General features: G+C 41.6%; 1 protein-coding gene across 8 annotated transcripts in view; it reads right to left on the bottom strand.

Moving 5' to 3' along the window:
* Positions 1-19,101, bottom strand: part of pard3ab (par-3 family cell polarity regulator alpha, b) — a 334,540-nt gene extending 315,439 nt beyond the window's left edge. For all 8 annotated transcript variants that reach the window (XM_028593795.1, XM_028593803.1, XM_028593796.1 and 5 more), the window contains exon 1: positions 18,742-19,101. In XM_028593795.1, coding sequence (XP_028449596.1) covers positions 18,742-18,861 — 120 coding nt within the window. In that variant the 5' untranslated portion in view covers positions 18,862-19,101. The remainder of the gene's footprint in view (positions 1-18,741) is intronic.
* Between the last annotated feature and the right edge of the window lie 1,552 nt (positions 19,102-20,653).

Below are 20,653 nucleotides of genomic sequence, written 5' to 3'. Positions count from 1 at the left end.
GCTCAAGTAAAGGAGATGAGGAAAAGGACTCTGGCAACATTTCTTTATACAGTATCTTACCGACCAAAACAGGAAATTTGTTGGTGCCTTTCAAAACTGTTCCAGAATAGACTCGTCTGAGTTTTTACTTGATATGGTTTAGGTGTGGTTGGGTTTAAGCAACCAAGAGTACTTGGTTCAACTTAGGAAAAACACTAAGTCATGGTAATAAAAACTAAAGTTGGCGCTTTAAAAAACATCATCAAACCATAGGCTGAGAGGCGACTGTCATATATCTTTCAACCCGTTTTTCATATACCCTGCCAATTTCATTTAACTTGGAGGCCATTGTTTAGAGGTTTTATAAATAGCCTTCCATTCTTTCCTTTAAAGGGAAATCTCAGAATTGACACAGGAGAGACCCTTGCCATCTTAGGTTACAAGTTCCGGATGCCTATGCATTTACTTTAGGTGACAGAGTGCAGAAGAGTGAACATGCCCAGGCTTAGAGATGGGTAGAGATTCTGGGCACAGCTCAATATACGTGGATCAACATAGTCTAAATGGGGCGCTTGTTTCCAACAAATGGCCTCCTCTTTGAAATGCCAGGCGTGTATGGTTTGGTGTCCTAGTTCATGTGTACGAGAGGGCAAACTTAGGAGCTGAACACAGACACACAAATAATCTTGTCTGATCATGTCAAACGAGGCAGTAGTCCCAGGCCGAAGCTGACACAGTTCATTCACACACAGTAAGCTTTTTATCCAGCGAATGCCTTTTTCTGCCTCGACTGTCACCACTGTGATAAGCTGCATTCAAGTCGCATTAAGAGTCCGTCACTGTTTATTACAAAAGGCCATTTCTTTAGGTTTAACTCATTCATACAGAACAAAACAGGAGAGGATGCCTGTACAAGCAAACACTTTCACATAGAACTGGGTCATACGGAAAAAAAAAATCTAATATCCAGTATTTTTGACCAAATGCCTGCTTTTTTGCTTCAATTGGTGCTTTCACAAAATATTTACACAATGAGATTTTTGATAAATAACCATCAGTGACGTGGATATAATGACTAAGAGGGTACAAGCAAATAATAGAACAGCTAGAACAGTCTGGTAAGATCAAAAAAATATTACATGACTTTACTGAAACGTAGCCTTTGAAACAAGGAAAAGACAACGCTGGTCATATCACGATATCCAAAATGTAAGACGATATCTAGCCTTACAAATCGATTATAGATAGATAGATAGATAGATAGATAGATAGATAGATAGATAGATAGATAGATAGATAGATAGATATATAGATATATAGATAGATAGATAGATAGGAAAATAAGTATTTGAACACCCTGCTATTTTGCAAGTTCTCCCACTTGGAAATCATGGAGGGGTCTGAAATTGTCATCGTAGGTGCATGTCCACTGTGAGAGACATAATCTAAAAAAAAGAAATCCAGAAATCACAATATATGATTTTTTTACTATTTATTTGTATGATACAGCTGCAAATAAGTATTTGAACACCTGTCTATCAGCTAGAATTCTGACCCTCGAAGACCTGTTAGTCTGCCTTTAAAATGTCCACCTCTACTCCATTTATTATCCTAAATTAGATGCACCCGTTTGAGGTCGTTGGCTGCATAAAGACACCTGTCCACCCCATACAATCAGTAAGAATCCAACTACTAACATGGCCAAGACCAAAGAGCTGTCCAAAGCTCTGCCAAGCAGCTTGGTGAAAAAAGGTCCACTGTTGGAGCAATCATTAGAAAATGGAAGAAGCTAAACATGACTGTCAATCTCCCTCGGACTGGGGCTCCATGCAAGATCTCACCTCGTGGGGTCTCAATGATCCTAAGAAACTACACGGGAGAGGAGCTGGTCAATGACCTGAAAAGAGCTGGGACCACCGTTTCCAACGTTACTGTTGGTAATACACTAAGACGTCATGGTTTGAAATCATGCATGGCACGAAAGGTTCCCCTGCTTAAACCAGCACATGTCAAGGCCCATCTTAAGTTTGCCAATGACCATTTGGATGATCCAGAGGAGTCATGGGAGAAAGTCATGTGGTCAGATGAGACCAAAATAGAACTTTTTGGTCATAATTCCACTAACCGTGTTTGGAGGAAGAAGAATGATGAGTACCATCCCAAGAACACCATCCCTACTGTGAAGCATGGGGGTGGTAGCATCATGCTTTGGGGGTGTTTTTCTGCACATGGGACAGGGCGACTGCACTGTATTAAGGAGAGGATGACCGGGGCCATGTATTGCGAGATTTTGGGGAACAACCTCCTTCCCTCAGTTAGAGCATTGAAGATGGGTCGAGGCTGGGTCTTCCAACATGACAATGAGCCGAAGCACACAGCCAGGATAACCAAGGAGTGGCTCTGTAAGAAGCATATCAAGGTTCTGGCGTGGCCTAGCCAGTCTCCAGACCTAAACCCAATAGAGAATCTTTGGAGGGAGCTCAAACTCCGTGTTTCTCAGCGACAGCCCAGAAACCTGACTGATCTAGAGAAGATCTGTGTGGAGGAGTGGGCCAAAATCCCTCCTGCAGTGTGTGCAAACCTGGTGAAAAACTACAGGAAACGTTTGACCTCTGTACTTGCAAACAAAGGCTACTGTACCAAATATTAACATTGATTTTCTCAGGTGTTCAAATACTTATTTGCAGCTGTATCATACAAATAAATAGTTAAAAAAATTATACATTGTGATTTCTGGATTTTTTTTTTAGATTATGTCTCTCACAGTGGACATGCACCTACGATGACAATTTCAAACCCCTCCATGATTTCTTAGTGGGAGAACTTGCAAAATAGCAGGGTTTTCAAATACTTATTTTCCTCACTTTTTCCACACATATGGATATGACACATGCCTTTAATGTGGGAGACCTGGGTTTGAGAGAAAGAGAGAGAGAGAGAGAGAGAGAGAGAGAGAGAGAGAGAGAGAGAGAGAGAGATCTCTCAAACCCAGGTCTCCCACACTACCAGTACCACACACCACCATGCTACTTCATATCTGCAACTACCAGGGCTGGGTGTCGTAACATTTGTGTCTCTGCAACGTGTAACGCTAAACATCCAATCACAGACATTATTAGAGCTTGGCACAAGCATGCTGCATGCTGACTGGCTCACTGACACTGATGAGATTTACTCCTTAGGGATTGAAATTTGGTATTGAATGACGAGGCATTTTTCGATACTCGATTTTATGGAGGTAATTTCGGTCTGTGCCTAAAAGTATCAAAAGTTCAGTACCCAGCCCTAGCAAACTATTTATTTCTGCAACAATTTTCAAATATCTTTGGAGCATTGCTGCAAATATGTGGGGGAGAATCTCTAAGGTTAGACCAAGAGCTAATCTTAACATTTCCATTCACATGCAAGGTCTTATCCTTCATATCCTTCACGTCCTTCAGTCTACTGTGACAGTCTGTGAAGCACGCAATACAGGATCCTTGTTACAGCACATCATTCCAGACAAAACATTGTATTTCCCAAAAACAGCTGAAATATCTAAAACCCTGTGCTGGCTTCAGTCTCTGCAGTAAGAACAGGCTCACAGGCTGCACTAGTTTAGGTCTTTCCACAATTGCTATTGGTCTACAATATCACACCTTCACTTGGGTTTCTGTTCATTGTTTTGTTTTTGTTTTTTGGAGTTTTTAGCTCTTTTACTTTGTTTCCCTCTGGACCAAGTTCTAATTAAATGGCTGCTACCCCTTCATACAGTATTTCCTCAGATGTTCCTTCACTGCAGCACCACCTTCCCCTTGTTTTGGTTGACACTATTTCTGGTTTCACCTAGTTATGGCTGCCTCTTTCATCTTCATACTCCCCCGCTGGTGCCGACAGCTTCCCTTCTCTGCTCTACTGTCTCCAAAACTATTCCTGAATGTTTATTGTACTTTACAGTTCATTAAATCAGAGGTTTCCGTAATTATAAGTAAATTGTAAGGCAACAAAGTAACCTGCAACTCAGTAGACCACATCAGTGTTCAATAACCTCAGTCCGCTGTGGATTTTATGTGGACTGGTCTTTCCAGCTCCCTTACTTTCATTTGTTGGGCATAACACAAGCTCTCTTGTGCTATGCAGCTCAATCAGGTGGTCAGATATTTTTTTTCTTGTATTCATATTGGACATTGAGGGTTAAGTTTATTTACCAGAAACATTTAAATTATTGTGGTCACTCAGGCAGCCCAGCTGGGACAGCAGATGCACTTCCTCGCTATACCCATAATGAGGGACAGGAAAGAGAAAGCTCTCTTCTGCTGCAACCCACTACTGAGTGCGTTCCATTTACCTCGTAAGCCGAAGCTGGGAATGACATCACACTTTAGTTGAATGCGTTCCATTTACAAGGCGGATTTTCATTGTTTTCATTAGCTCTAGCCAGGTTAGCCATTGTTAGCAATGCCAGTTTATAACAACACATTACGCAGATTTTTGTGCATACAAACAGTGCTCATAACTGGGGCAGCTGTGGCTCAGGTGGTAAAGCGGTCGTCTACCAATCAGAAGGTTGGTGGTTTGACACTGAACCCCGAATTGCTCCCGATGCTGCGTGTAACAACCAGAAGTAATACCTGAATAGCCTCCCTAATATGTGATGGAGGAATAACACTCAATGTGGACCAGCATCTCAGAAGATCTAGATTGCTCGGGAGAAATGGGTATCGGCAGCAAGAGTGAGGAAAGACACAACTCAATAGGTAAGTTTGAAGAGGTAAGGAAATAAACTTTAATTCTCTCTCATTCAACCGGTTTTCTTGTGTATATTTTCTTTTTAGAACAGTATTCTTCTCAAAATATCACAGGTGCAACATCACATTATACACAGAACCACCATAAACACCCTTTTACTTTTTCTGTTAAATTTCATTAAATCTGGTTAAGAATCCACTTGTCAAGTGAGTACTTAGTTGGTTCAATATCCCTATATAGATTCAAGATGTAGCCTAATGCTATGCTAGCTCCATATTATTAGTCAGGCACTCATTAATTTGTATTCATCTATATTAATGTTTAAGCTCCTATTTTATAGTGCCTCTAACCACACAAGCGGATTCTCTAAATATTTTGGTACACTTTTCTTTGTATAACCCAAATCAAATATCAATAAACTACCATATATATATAAACATGAAAATGAATCACATGAACCTCAAGGTCACCAATCACATGAACCTGTGCTTTTCCTGTAACCGTCAGAGTGATGATATAACTGAACACAGTCTAGAACTATAACCTCAATGACAAATCAATCACTATAGTATTAATAAGGAAAATGACCAAAAAGTTCAGTTCAGTGAGTTACTGGGAGAATCCATCCATTGCGGTGTTGTATTCTTTGAGCATTAAAGTGTAACGTAACAATGTCTGTTTTCTTCAAACTTGTTGTGGGGCAAGCGAAATGTAACTGTCCTACCACTTTTCTCCCTCTATTTCAATATCTCCTCGTTTGAAGGCTCATAGGGTTGGCTCGCCACTCCAGGACCAGACAATTCTCTATAACAGAGCAGGCTGGGCTGAAGACTCCAATGTCTCGTCTCGTAAAATCCCCACCACCGCTGAGGACACCCAGGACGAAGTAAGGACGTAAGGGATAGCCGACAAAAAAAAAAACGAAGAACCGATGAAGATGATGACGATGATGATGATGATGATGACGAAGACCTGGCCAAGAATTTTCTTTTGGCAACTAGCAGCAGGATTGTAACCACTACAGGTATTGGTTTAATTTGACCATCTATCCTCTGCTCCGTATCTCAAATGCTACTTTGGCTGAAACAAAAAAAAAGCATTTCCTCTTCCTGCTCACTTGGACTGATCCACTGAATGGGGGAGGGGTTAACTATAAGGGATTGTTTAAACCCTTTGTTAGATATTAATTATGTCAGTATGGTTGACAAAGAATATTAATCTAATCACATATATATTTTAAAATAACATACTCCCAACACATTAACTTTCAAATAATTTAGTTTTAGTTTAGATCTATTTTATAAGGTTCTGTAACCGGGGTTACATGCGCCATCTGCGTGCGTGTGTGAATGTTTACCCGATGAGCAGGTGGCCACAGTGTATGAATGTGTGTGAATGGTGAATGGCTCCTGTATTATGTAAAGCGCTTTGAGTAGTTGTTAAGACTAGAAAAGCGCTATATAAATACAGTCCATTTACATTATAACTGTATGTTACTACAGCTTTCACAAGTTGGACATTTTAGCTCGGGGCACAAGTTCCGAGCTTGGAAATCCGAGGTCAGTGGGCGTGTTTCCGACTTTGACCTCAGAAAATCCGACTTCAGAGTACAAACCATTAGCCCATTAGTCTAGGCATGGGCCGGTGTGTGTCTGGCGGTATGATAGACTTCAGCAAAAATATCACAGTTTCAGGGTATTGCAATTACAGACAAATGTATTATTTTGTAATAACGTCTGGGTAAAAAAAAAAATACTTTTTTTTTTCCATTGAACACAATGTATTTGATTTTAAACACACTGCACACTGGCAGGGAGGGGGGTTTCTAAATTGCATCCGACACCTTGTTTTGTCCACATGTCTGACAGGCAGCACAAAGATGCGGATGCACCGTTCAAGCAGTCAGGTACTTCTTACATCATCCACTGGATCTGTCACTCAACATGATGTCTGTGTGGAGGCGCCAAGGGCACGAGGGACGTTTACCGGCGTAGGAACAAAAGGTAAACACCAACATGCCAAAGTCTACACATGTAACCCACGTTGACAGGGAAAGAGGAAACGCGCTGCTCAAATCCAGACATGAGGGAGACGGAGTCTTGCATCATCAGCTGGTCAGTCAGAAAGCAGATTGTCCTATTGAGCAACATGTGTGTCTCACATACAGTCATACCTCCAGCTGACAGAATCTGGAAGAAGCCGCTTTGGGATTTTAGTAGAGGAATTAGTGCTTTCATCTACTTTCAAAAGCACTGCGATCTGTTCACTATTTTCACCTTAAAATTACAATGAATAGTCTGTCTTATCTCTTAAAATTACTGCCCTATTACTAGGGCTGCTCAATTATGGAAAAAAATATAATCACGATTATTTTGGTCAATATTGAAATCATGATAATTTAAACATGATTACTCGTTGACGTTTCTGGAAAGATGTTGTAATTATTGAACTTAAAAAACAGTGGAAAAAGTTACATAAATCAACAGTTAAAAAAAAAACTGTGAAATTTGCCTTAATACTTTTCCTATTTGAACTTTATTTTTTCATTCAGAACACGAGAGAAAATAAGAGTTTACTTGCAAAACCTAATGAGCTAAATAATAGTTTTTCTCGATTATTCTGTTTTTGTGATCATTGGGAGACAAAATCATAATCACGATTAAATTTTGATTAATTGCACAGCCCTACCTATTACCCAAGGAATACATTGGGCAATGGGAATCCCTGATTTTCTGATTATTTCACAGCCTCTCTGTGTGAACGGTGAATATTAAATCACTGTGCAGACTGCCTGCTGACATGTGCAGACCAGCCATGTCAAAAACACACCCAGGAGAGAATAAAGACTTGGAGTTGCGGAGGAGGTAATAAATCAAAGTCTTTCTTTCATCCATCATACACTGAGAGAGTAATTCAAACCCAAATAGGCAGATATCAACATATTAAAGAGTAAAAAAAATTTCTATTTTCCTATGTTCTTGTGTCTAAGTGACTGATGGGAACAACAATCTTTGACATTGGTCTAGTATTAAGCGAGATCGCTGCAGTCGGCAGCGGAGAAACAAGCTACAACGTAGGTTATCGGGCAATTGCACATATTCAATTTTACATCCACAAAAGGTGCTCGTTTTGCCACGGACATGCTCAGATTATTATTCTATATGTCTGACAACATTATGGGAAGGATTCCTACACATATTTTTTTGTTAAAGAGAAGATCTGTTCAACATGACACACGCCACACTACGCCATTTCAGCATTAAAACTAGAGCTAAAACTAAAGCCGTCTTTACTCATCAAATTTGATGACACAAAAAAAAAAGGAAAGTAAAGCTGAAATGTCAGTTTTGGCTTGTAAGAAATACACTGCAGGACATTTTAAGGATAGTTCTTTAGTTTTAAATTCTATTGACTACTTACTTACTATTAAAAAGAGCTTTAAAGTGAGCTAATGGGCTGGTGCCTGTGCAGATCAGGTGAGCTACATCCATCCGGTCACCACCCTCCAAACTCAGCCATTTGCCTCCTGAACTCCACCAGGATGGACCATCTTTGAAAATAGACTGTACAACTACTCAAAGCGCTTTAACATAGTACAGGAACCATTCACGGATTCACACTGCCGTACAAGGTGCCACCAGATAAGCAAGCAATTTGGGGTTCAGTGTCTTGCCCAAGGACATTTTGACATGGGACTGCAGGGCCAGGGATCAAACCACCAATCTTCCAATTGGTAGACGACTGCTCCATCACCTGAGCCACAGCCTCCGGGAGCAACCAGGACAGCAGGGAGAAACATCACACTGATGAAGAGTGACGTTCAAGGCCGCCATGCCGCCGCTCTGCCCAAAGGCCAATAACCATCTACAGTATCTGTCAGAAGCACAGCTCTCGCTTGGCCTGTCCTATATTTAGCAGACAAAGCCTCATCAGCCTAAGTACTGAATTCAATTTCAAGGGACATCATTATCTACACTCATAAATCATTTTGGGTTATGCTAATGTGGGCTCTTCATCCTCTGAGCAGCATGTGGTTTTCCGTGTCCAAGCTTAACCTCACGCCCATCTCCAAGTATCACCGTGCTTCAAATATTTGGACTTTGCCGATGTAAGGCCTCTATTCCTTCGAAATGCATTTGGGTTTGCATGGGGAACATGCTTGTTGGCCTGACCTTTGCACTTTGCACTTTGTTTTTTACATCACTATACCACCAGGTTCCTCATGTCGCTGCTGGCAATTAACAGTTGGGTGAGAACAACAGGCTCTGCTAGGGGGGGGGATAAAATCAAATGTTAAGACTCTGGCAGGAAGACTTCCACAGGAAGTTCAGAGGCAGGAGGAAGAAAATAATAAACCAGCATCTAAACAATGAGGCCATAAATCAAGAGCAGAAATACAACATTTAGGCCATTATTGTAAAACAGGGAGAGAGTAACTGTTTGGTAAGAATATGAAGTCCTCAGACTTCAGGCTGGCTAATATATCGATAATATATCAATACCAATATATGAGGCTAGATATCGTATTACATTTTGGATATCGTAATATAAGTGTTGTCTTTTCCTGGTTTAAAAGGCTGCATTACAGTTAAGCAATGTCATTTGCTCAAGTTACCTGACTGTTGTAACTGTTCTATTATTTGCCTTTACCCACTTAGTCATTATATCCACATTATTGATGATTATTTAACTAAAATCTCATTGTGTAAATATTTTGTGAAAGTTCCAATTGTCAAACCAACAAAATCGCCGCAATATTGACATTGAGGTATTTGGTCAAAAGTATCGTGATATTTGATTTCGTCCATACCACCTAGCTCTACTCCGACTCAATCCCATCCCCAGGCTCCATCAGGCTGCACTGAGGGATACTGTATACGGGAGCTATGCTGCTGTTTGTTCAGTGTCCTGACATTCCTCAGAGACAATCCTCTCCCTGTGCTCCACACACAGAGAGTCCTTGACATTTCAGTCTGTCCGCTGGGTGGACAAGCGACACTCAGGCCTGTGAACAAGGCCAGCCTGCCTGCCGAAAACAAGTGCACATTCATTTTTCACTTAGTGGACACTATGGTCTAAAGTAACTCACACTGAATGAGCCAATGGGGGAGGGCTGATGGGGCTCGCACTGATTGGACTCCTCAAACATGGTTTTTGGTCATGTTATGGCCACATACTGGATATTGTAGAATAGGATTAGGGTTCATGTGTCATGACAGTGTCATGTCACTCTTATGTAGATACCTTCAACTAAAGTGTTACCCAATCCTTTTTAAAGTTGCAGCCATGTAATTAAGTAAAGGATTGGAGTTCTGAGTATTCCCAGATGGTCAGCCTGGCAGCACTATGAAGCAAAGTCAAAGTGGTACAGCATGAAAGAGTGAGACACATTTTTCAAATACACTCATGACCAGAAGACTAAGAGTCCACAGAGAACATTGTTCCTTTGAGCAGGCTACTTGGAGACAATGTCTGGGCTTTGTAACCTCCATGTTTGTTATGGGAGAAAGTTGATGACTACTCCGTTATGCTTGGCCAGCTTAGTATAACTATCAGTTGAGCCTATTTAAATGTTGCTGTGGCTCAAACCACAAAACTCCCAAGTGAATTCAACCTGAGCTGACTTGAACAGAGAGGTGAATACAGCGCAGTGTTCTCAACACAAGTAATGACGCTGTTCTGTGAGCAATCACTCAAACTGCTAATAACGTCAATAACATGGTCACGCCAGATGCTTTATGGTGTCACATGTGAACACAGTATATTTAACAGTGGAGGCCTACTTCAACAAGACTCGCATTTAACATCCAAGTTGTGAAGTCTTCTTGGAGTTAAATCATCGTAAACTCACACTTGCGGTTGGCTTCTGCAATGACCGTATACTCTTGAAAACACACGAGCTTTCTCAGCATCCAACCCTGGTTTTCCACACTCTTCTGGGAAGACACACTAAGAATCCCTTTCATAAATAAACCAAGGCTTCCAGCTGAAAGACCTGGTAGACAAAGGTTGACAAAAACCATCAGAGCGGAGCAGATATCATAAAACGTTTTCATAAGCTTCCTGATCCTTCTTCCCTGCACCAGTTTACATTAAGGAGCTTCCGCTGTTTATGGAAGAAAGTCGACAGCTGAACCAAAAGGCGGCAGGGGGGTTGGGGGTGGTGAGTAGACATCTAAAACACCACCCTGTGATGCAAGCACTCATCAAAAAGAACTTCAAGTGCTGGTGATAATTCTCTGAAGCATCCGTCACCCAAAATAGTTACTGTTGTCAGAACGTCTCTGGCCTAGTTTGTTTGTCAGCGGGGGCCCTGCTGGGGGATGCAGCTCCATATGTAGCCAGCTTCGGTGCACATGGTTGGGGTGCCAATGCTCAGCTGACTGGGATCCATGCCAGGGTTCAAGTAATCTGTTTTCATAGCACTCTGTAAACCACTTAAGCGCTCTGTGTCATTAAGTCTTATGATCTGGACTCTCATTAACTATGGTCTGGTTGGGAAGCCGCCCCCATAACCGTTCAGTTTTCAACGGGGCACATTGGAGACAACCTTTACAGTTGTATGAAATGTGCTCTGTGTTTCCCACAGATTAGGAAGCAATTTCTGGCGGTGGGTGGGTGTCGCCCCGTGTCACCGGGGGGTAACAGTATTGTAACAAATCACCCGAACTGGTGTTAGTCAACCCAGATTTCTTTAGTCGCTTAGTTAATTCTTCAGTTAACTTTTACAGATCTGTCGATTAAATACACAAAACAGTTGGATGATGCGGTTTTGCCCTCATTGTCCTCCGTGTGACAAAGAAGCGCTGTGCAGTGGATCCAATTCATGCCGATGTGAACTAGAAACTTTAAAGTGTTAAATTGAGAACGGAATTTGGTGTGGTGGTGACGGCACCCCAGTACTTTGTGTTGCAGCAAACCTGATCCACAAGTGGAACATTCAGTGCGAGGAGGATTACTGCATCTACAGAATACCCCATGGAAGACCTTGTAGCAGGCATTTTATGTAACGATATGAAAAGGTTTCCTGACAAGTTTTCAATAACATTTTAAGTTTGCGGAATATTCTTTAATCTCAAGCAGGGTGCTGAATGATGCTTTGATCCTTCTTTAACACAGGGTTCCTCCATTACTGGAAATAGGTTGGTCAACGGTTGCTCTTACTGTAACAATTGTGAAAAACAGCATGAGCTCAACTTCTTAAATGCAAATTATCTCTCTCTTTCTCTAAATGGCGAAAGAGAACATTTCTATCATCACATCATGATGTCACACTAGTAGGGATGACAGATCACTTCTGTAAATTACTCACAGTGAATCAGTGTTATTTAGTTATTAGTTTTGCACAGAGCGGCAAAGAAGCACTGTGGGAAACATGCCAACATCATTAAATGGCAAAAAAAAAAAAAAAAAGTTTTCATGTCCTGCGGTAAAACAAAGAAAAGAAAAAAGAAATCACCTTCCTGGTGTTCAAAGCCCTTTCTGTAATGTCAATCATTTGATAGAATTCTTATGTTCTCCATGTTCAAGACAATTTGCAAAGATTGTATTTCACACAGGAAGCCTCACATGGCTAACTTTCTTCAGTTCCTTCCCGTGCCTCTTTAAAGGACTCCTTTAGGAAATGAAATGCTGTGCCAGGTCATGTTTTAGGACATTTTTCACAGTAGTTTGGTCAAGGGCAAAGTCAGCGGCCCGGGGATCATCAGTGAAGCTTTTAATCCTGCACTGTGCCCGTTTTGGAAGCAGGAACCCCTGGCTGGTACAGCCTGGTGACATTAGGATCAAACAGATGAACTGTAAAATGATTTGAGCTTTCGACCCAACATGGGGTAGGTCTACTGCACCTACACTAACCGTACAATCGCATTAGGTGTTTCTTTAGCTCCAATCAAATGAGAAATCAGTCCAGAACTAACCTTTGATCTAGGTTCATTTCACGGAGATCACTTGTCCACACCTAACCTTGGACAATACATATCTAAACTAAACAGACATTCCGGAGTTTAAATAAAATATGCATGGTATGAGCATGCCCCATGGATGGAATAATATAACTACTGTTCAGATGGCATTTTAACAATTGCATTGTTAGCAAGTAAACAGGAGAGATAACAAGCATTACTGTATAAGTAGAGAAAACCATGCAAGCTCGAGGTGTAAAAATTGTTGCACATGGTTCACTCTTTACCATGCAGCCGTCAAAATGGGCGCCAATATCGTTTCTTGGCAACTGTGATAAACAGATGCACTTCAAACAAACTACAGATTTGAACAAAGACAAGCAATTGGGTAAGTAGACCAATGAGGTTTGAGTTAAGGCTGACTCAGACAAAACAAACTAAGTTTTAGCTCCAGTAGCAGAACTAATCTCCATCCATATTAACCCATGACCATTCACATACATACACTGGGCACGTAGGTGCCGGTGTAAACAGGAAGCAGAGTGTCTGACATTACTCTGCGGTTGAAAACACAGAAAATACTTTGGAGACAGAACTACAATGGCAAAAAGAGCAGGGATTTATTAGCTTGGAGCAACGACGAGGTGGAAGAGTTTACTGAAAGGTACGTAAGGCTACCTAACAGGTAAGACTGACGGACGTGCGTCGTTGTTTCCAAAGTTCTCCGTTTATATCCGTCCAGACTACAAAGCAACCCCGGAGATTTTAAACCAAAACGGGGGCAGCAGCGTTTCCAAATGTCTCCGTTTTAGGGGATCGGAAACGCCGGATTAGTATGGCTACGAGGCGCAAACAACGCAAAAGATATTAGTTTTTAAACCAAAACGTAGTAGTGTAGATGTAGCCTTAGTAAAGGAGGCCTCTGTCAGCGTGAATGGTCTACACCCTTTGGCCCTGATACTTTGAGTTCAAGTCCCTTTGAATAATCCAATAATGTCGCTCTTTCGAACAAAATGGGGCCAACTTGAAGATTGGGAGGTTTTCCTTTGAAGACGTGGCACATTTCTGGTGGCGAACATGTTAATCTGTAGGACTGTAACAGCAGCAGTTAACTCTCACAGCATGCAGGACTGCTGATCTCCAGGCCCCGTCCTCCATCAAAGGCTCCTGCACACTAATTAATAACAGTCATTTGTGCAATGAATTGAATGATATCTTGAGCACACTGCAGCACATGGGAACATCCCATCAGGACAAGATTACTAACAGGCTGACAGACTGGCGTCAGACCACAACAGTACTGCTCAAATGTAATGGTTTTCTGAGCTCAATCCACATTAAGGTTATCTTTGGATTATTAGTTTTTTTTTACCTAACCTGAATGTACCACCAACTCAAAAATGTAATCATTTCCCTCTGGTTTGCTGTAACACCCTATTAACCAGAGGACATCTTCCAAACATTCTTGTTCTGGGGAGGCATCTCATCATCTTGAAACTTCCAATTTCAACATCACCAAAAGTTAGCATTGATGGCTGGCATGATTACAAGATGTCATATCATTTTATGTAATTCATTAACCAAAAAAATGCCAGAGTATGCAGGTTTCCACTTCTCAAATGTGAGAAGGAAATGCTTTCCTTTCTCTGATGCAATTGTAGATTGAATACGTTTGGTTTTTCCACTGTTGGTCAGTGACAAACAATTTGAAGACAACATCTCAGGCTCAACAATAAAAGCAAACATGAGTTGCAGCGCTGATGAGTTCATCAGAACCCATAATTTGAAGTAAAAATCACAACATAGTCCTATTAAAACTATTGTTGGGCATCGTTTTGATTTTAAAAAGTATGATTCCAATTCCAATGCTTCCTTTCGATTCTGATTCTTTGAAGGGTGGAGTTGAAACAGGTCACTTGCTTATTTCACAGATAGGAGGAACATTTGATTGCGATTCCAAAGGTGATTTACAGTTTTACCGGGCTTTTTCCCAACGTAAAATAAAGCCACACTGTAGAACGCTGCTTACTGCGCTCCATGGCTACAACACAACAAGCGCCTGGAAGTACGGTGGTCGCTACGGAAACCAAAACTTGCACATGTTGGTGCAACCTGTAGCTCACTCAGTAGAGTGTGCGCCCCATGTAGGCCGAGTCCTTGGCAGCTGCCCAGGTTCGAATCTGACTCATGGCCCTTTGCTGCATGTCGTCCCTCCTCTCTCTCCTCTTTCCGGTCTTCAAACAAACAATCTTGTCAATTAAAGGCCATAAAAAAGCCCCAAAAAATAATCAGTGATTTGATGATCGGATTTGAAACCCAATTTTCCAAACGATTCCATTAAAAAATTACGATTCCATTGGAATCGTAATTTTTTAACCGGTTCCAAGCTGGAACCGGTCCTCCATGCCCACTCCTAATTAAAACTATATGTTTTAGAAGAAAACCTAAATACAGACAAACAGCAAATACTGCTCCTATTACCTGCAACAGGTCAAAGTCAAGTTAAATCCGTCTGCCTCAACGGTATGTACACAATAGCCAACTCCTCCGAAGGAAACTCCAGCAGTTTGAAGCTGAGAATGGAAATCTGCAGTGTGCCGTTGTGTGGACACAACAATCCAGACACCTGATATCCCCTTGGAGGCTTCGGAGCGTTAGAAATCTCATGGTTCTTCTGACATGCCTATGCTTATGTGTCACTTGTGGGTTTGGAGCCTTAAACCACCAGACGGTTTTCTAGTCAAGGGTGTCATTTTTAAACGCTTGCCACGCTTAGTCAAACTGGTGAGAATCTACCCTATGATCTGTGGATGGAAAAAGAGCAGTAGAGGATAATCAGACACCATTTGACTTCAAGACATTCACAGACTTTGAAGCTGGCAAAACTGTTCCTTCTAAGTCCAGTAAGATTTCTGTGGAACAGTGTTGTACAAAACAGTGTCTGTACAGTTATACTAGTTTCCTCATCTTTCTAATTCCAGTTAGAAGATGGCTGAAGGCCCTCAGAAGTGGACCGTTTTCTTGTTTTCTGCAGGAAGCATTCCTCTCTAATGACAGGGGAAGTTAACAAGAAGGTTGATACAAACACTAAAACAAACTTAAATTGGGCTAACCAAAGGCGGGCTAACCAAAAAAAAGCTGTGATCTTCAACAACATGTGTGACCAAAAGACTTTCGGAGACACTCGCTAGACATGAGACATGAAAATGCCCAACCTCGGTCAGATGAAATGTAGGCTGGGTGGGACTGGAGCCATGAGCGCACATCTGAGCTGATGAAATGACTAGGGTTTGTTTTTTTTGTATTTTGAGGCAGTATGTTTTGTTGTGGGTGAGAAGTTCATGAGGAGCGGTTTTATTTTTTAGCATTTTGGATCAAAGCTTTGAAGGAGAGAGAATTGAACGTGTGGCCTCGTTTTCACACGACACAGGATCAAGCCACCCTCTGCATTAAACAGCAGCACAATCGCCCTTTCCTAAATTGTTGTAATAGCCTAAAAACAGATAGGACAGTGATCTGAGCTTCTAGCCAGATGCAACACTGACGTCAACTGTTAACAAAAGAGTTAATTTACAAAATCCTATGAAGAACTGGGCAATAAAGAAATATACTGATATCGTGATACAATATCAAATTGTCATGGTCAGCCACTTTCAATTCTTTCAAGGGAAAGTTACTTGACTTCTCTCAGAAAGCTACACAATCTGACACTTTTTTTTCCCTAAATCTGAGGACAAACTAAATTATTGTCCCCTTCGGTCAAGATTAGGCCAATAAAATCCCAGTTTGCGTTAAGTCAAAGAAAAGTTAATATCTTCTCTATACAAGCATGGTGGAGGGAGTAGTTTAGCAGGGTTCACTATCAGCTCTTTACCTGCCTCCGCTACACAGAGATATTCTCCTGCACTCCTCTGTCTGCTCACACTGAATTATTCAAAGCAGAGGAGGATACAGATGACTTCTAGGTCACTATCACTGCAACAAGAAGAGACTGCCTTAAAGTTAGCAACTGGAAGGGCAAAGTGTTCATTATTTAGGAATCTTGACAAGCTGTTTTAACATTGTACCTTAAATGAAGGCTGGACAATAAACCAAAAATAATTAAATTACCATCTAGTCTCACATTGCCAGACCTTCCTCCACAGCACTGCAGAGGAAGGTCTTGCTAGTCCACACAGCATTCCTGGATGGGAGAAAAACGTGCTCTGGTTTATTGGCATTTCTTTAAACCAATCACAATCATCTTGGGCAGCGCTAGGCCCCGGACGGAGCCACGATTCCTCTGCTAAATAGTCTCAGGAAGGAACTTGTTTTGGTGGAACATGTGTACGTTCAAAAGTAGTTTTAGTTGTTCAACAGAAAACTCAGATTGGACAGATAGTCTAGCTAGCTGTCTGGATTTACCCTGCAGAGATCTGAGGAGCAGTTAACCATAGTCCTCAGAAATCCACCGGAGGTTAGAACGCCAACACAAAGGAAGAGGAAGGGGACGGACATCCGGCCGAAAATAAGGACATCTGATGGAATTTGCGGCGGCACCTGAACAATCCCGGAAGTAGAACGTTGTGAATATAGACTAACATCTAACCTGACCTTTTTACAGTAATCAATGAATGAAGTAATTTCCAAACGGACGCCGCTCAAATGCCTCTGGGCACATTGGATAGTCCTTCAACCAATCAGAGCAATGATCTGGGTGACGCTGCGCTTCGGTAGCCGTCATGTTGAATGTAAACAAAAATGCTGCTTTCCGTCGCTGCGCTATCGTCGTCGCGTAAAGCCTGCCTCAGCGGCTGTGATTGGTGTAAAGCCCACCTCATCTCAAATTTGCCGGAAGTTTGTCAGGGTTTACCCAGGCTAGTGAATTCCAAATGTGAATATGAATTACATAAACTGAAGATTATAGTAGAGTGTCGGTCGGCCAAACAATTACACATAGACTACAGAAGAGAGGAACAGAGTTGTACTTTTGAATTAATTCAAGCAAAAGATATAGTGATGTTGATGCCAAAAATGGGGGAGTTCCATTGAATTATGGTGGAAAGAACGATTTCTAGGATCAAGGAAAAGACCATGTTTATAATGCTCCTGTACCCCCAGTCCCATCCTATCTGATCTAGCCAGAGAACATGGCACATAAAGCACCGGGCTGGTTCAAAGGTTATCTGCTGCTACCCTGACATCATGCTACAAGTTATTTTAGGTTGACTTGTATTTCCAAGATGTATGTGTCAGGTCCATGCCTCCAGCAGTCAGCTGGAGCTTGGCACTGCAGTTTCCCTCCCCATCCTACAGGGCCTGGTGCCTGCTCAGGCTGCTGCTTCTCGGGAAATTCTGCATTCAGTCTAAAACTTTAATGCAACAGATCTTATCAGATATGCCTTTGTTTGTTCTTGCTCTTCCCCATTTTGCATTTGCAGCATCATTGTTTAAGCTGACCTTATGTGCCATTACTTGCATACTCTAGCTAACCCTCCTATCTCTATCTGCTATCCTATCTGCCATCATAATGAGCTCATTACAAGTCGAACAAAGGGGAACTTTTGACGGTTTTCGTGATAGACACTTTAACACAGAGTCTAGACTAAGCTGATAGGACTTTCCTGTTGCTAATTGCATTGCTCTGAACCGAAGCCTCAGACCGCAGTCCTACTTTTGCAGCCTGCTGGCAGACTTGCTAGTAGGCTAACGTCTGCTGACAACTTTCAGAGGCATGAACGGAGGTCTTACTACTGGGTTACTAAGTCGTGCTTGGTGCATATATATGCTGTTATGCTTCTAGGCTGCAACTAAACCATAGAGCGCTGTGTTCGGTGCCAGTCAGAACCCCAGAGGAAGTTCTGTGGATTTACACAAGAACCACAATGGCGGTGCGTCTTTCTTTGAAAGCAGCAACACACGGCGCATGCAGAATCCGTGTGTGCCCGTGAGCTTAACGAACCGAGCAACCCGAGCATAGGACCACAGGAACGGGCAGCCCGTCCGCTCTTCTTTGCATTTATTTTTAAGTTAGCGCCATATTGAGAGCGCGTGCAGAGCCCCCCGACGTCACAACATTGTTTCCAGGAAAACAAAAGCCGCAAGAACCCAAAGTGGTAGTAGTGGTAGTAGTAGGCGCCACTGGACGTACCTTAGCGATAGCCTTCTTATATCTCATGACAGCCTGCTGGATCAGTGTGTGGACTTTAATATTTCCATCCCCGCACGGCACCACCACCCGGGTCCTGCCAAAACACACCGTGACTTTCATGGTTTAGTATCCGAGATCTTGCCCAGATTCGGAGTAAAACCGAGAAGAGGAGGAGGAGGAATCCGCGTGAAAATAAAAAAGGAGCATGGGTTTTTTGTTATTTCGGCTCCGCAGCTGTGCCGGTATTCCTTCACAGACGCGAGGACTGGAGGTCTTTCCGCTTCTCCCCGCCGGACGACATTGTTTTCTGTGTGTTTTCAGACCACCTGTTTAGCTCCTCTCTCCCTCCTTCCCTCTCTCGATCCCAATCCCTCTCTCTCTCCCTCTCTCTGCTGAGTGCTCGGTCATATGTTGCGTTCAGGTGCGTTCGGGAAGGTTGATATCTAGATAGGCAAGGCAAGTTTTAGGCAGCTTTATTTTATTTATTTTTTTTACATAAAACATTAAAGAGCAGTTAAAAACTGATAACATACGAGAACAAAAGTTACAGTGCAGTATAAGAAATGAACAATTATTTAAAGAAAGGCAACATCAAAAAGAATGGTCTTCAGCCTTGATTTAAAAGAACTGATAGTTGGAGCGAGCCGACCTGCAGTTTTCTGGGAGTTAGTTCCAGATATGTGGAGCATAAAAACTGAACGCTTATCTCCCTGTGTAGTTCTGACTCTGGGGACAGAAAGCAGACCTGTCCCAGACCACTTGAGAGGTCTCGGGGGGGGGGGTCATACTAGCAGATCAGTAAAAAGTATTTTGAAATCAACTCTTTGAGGCACAGGAAGCCAGTGTAAAGACTTCAGAACTGGAGTTATGTGATCCACTTTCTTGGTCTAAGATATTAACATCCAACATGAATAACAAAGGGTGAAGAATCTTAAATTATTTCAAATATAAGCTCATGGTTTCTGTCAGTATGATGGGGAAACTTAATTTCACAAAAAGTATTATCGCACTAGGGGAGATGATTTTCCTGACAAAATTCAATAAAAAAAGAAGCCTAATATCAACTGCTCTAGTTTGTTCCCAGAAATCTCAAGCAGATTTGGGTGTAAATGAAACAGATATTTTCTAATTTTTGCCAATTCTGTCGATTTTACACCCCTGACAAAATGTTATAACCTTGATGTATAGCCCAGTTAATACAAACATGGAGCGGTGCTTTATCAACAGAGGTGTTGCATTGAGGGGACAGAGAGCATAGTTTATCATTAGGCCTAGATTTTAATATTGGAACCTGTACATGATGATGACAATTTCTTTATTAGGAGTAACCCCTTGAGATGCAGCATCTCGTTTTCGAGGGGGTCCTTAACAATAAATAAATAAACAGTACAATCATAATTAGACACAACAGTTAACAAAAAGAAACAGACACAAAAACAGACACAAAAAAACAAAAAAAACAAATACACAATCAATCAGTACATCATTACAGTAATGGCCATATCTCTAATCTCATATTGAAACATTGTCCCTTGATGCTAAAGAGAGAAGAGCTGCTGCAAGTGTTTAGCTAAGAGTTGAATCACATGGCGACAGAAGATGCAATGAAGTCTGGATAAATGAACAGCTACTTTTGGATTATTAGTTTGTTGATTTGACTTGATTTAGCACATGTAAAAAATAAAACAGTGTTACACAAACAAAAAATGAAGTAAAGAAGACATGCAAAGTATAACCCAGAAAACCCTAAAGTGGCTTGGCATGTTGGGTTCCCTAAAATAATTCAACGAAAGATAACATATAGAAAATAAAAAACAAAGGGACAGAAGAAAGGAAGAACCAAATGAGAGGAGATAACAAAGAATAAAGAAAGAGAGAAAAAGCAATCACAAAAAAACAAGATAGACATTAG

The sequence above is a fragment of the Perca flavescens genome, chromosome 12, assembly GCF_004354835.1.
Source record: "Perca flavescens isolate YP-PL-M2 chromosome 12, PFLA_1.0, whole genome shotgun sequence".
Lineage (NCBI taxonomy): Eukaryota > Metazoa > Chordata > Actinopteri > Perciformes > Percidae > Perca > Perca flavescens.
The sequence above is the reverse complement of the archived record's forward strand: the minus strand, read 5'-3'. Positions and strand labels throughout refer to the sequence as shown.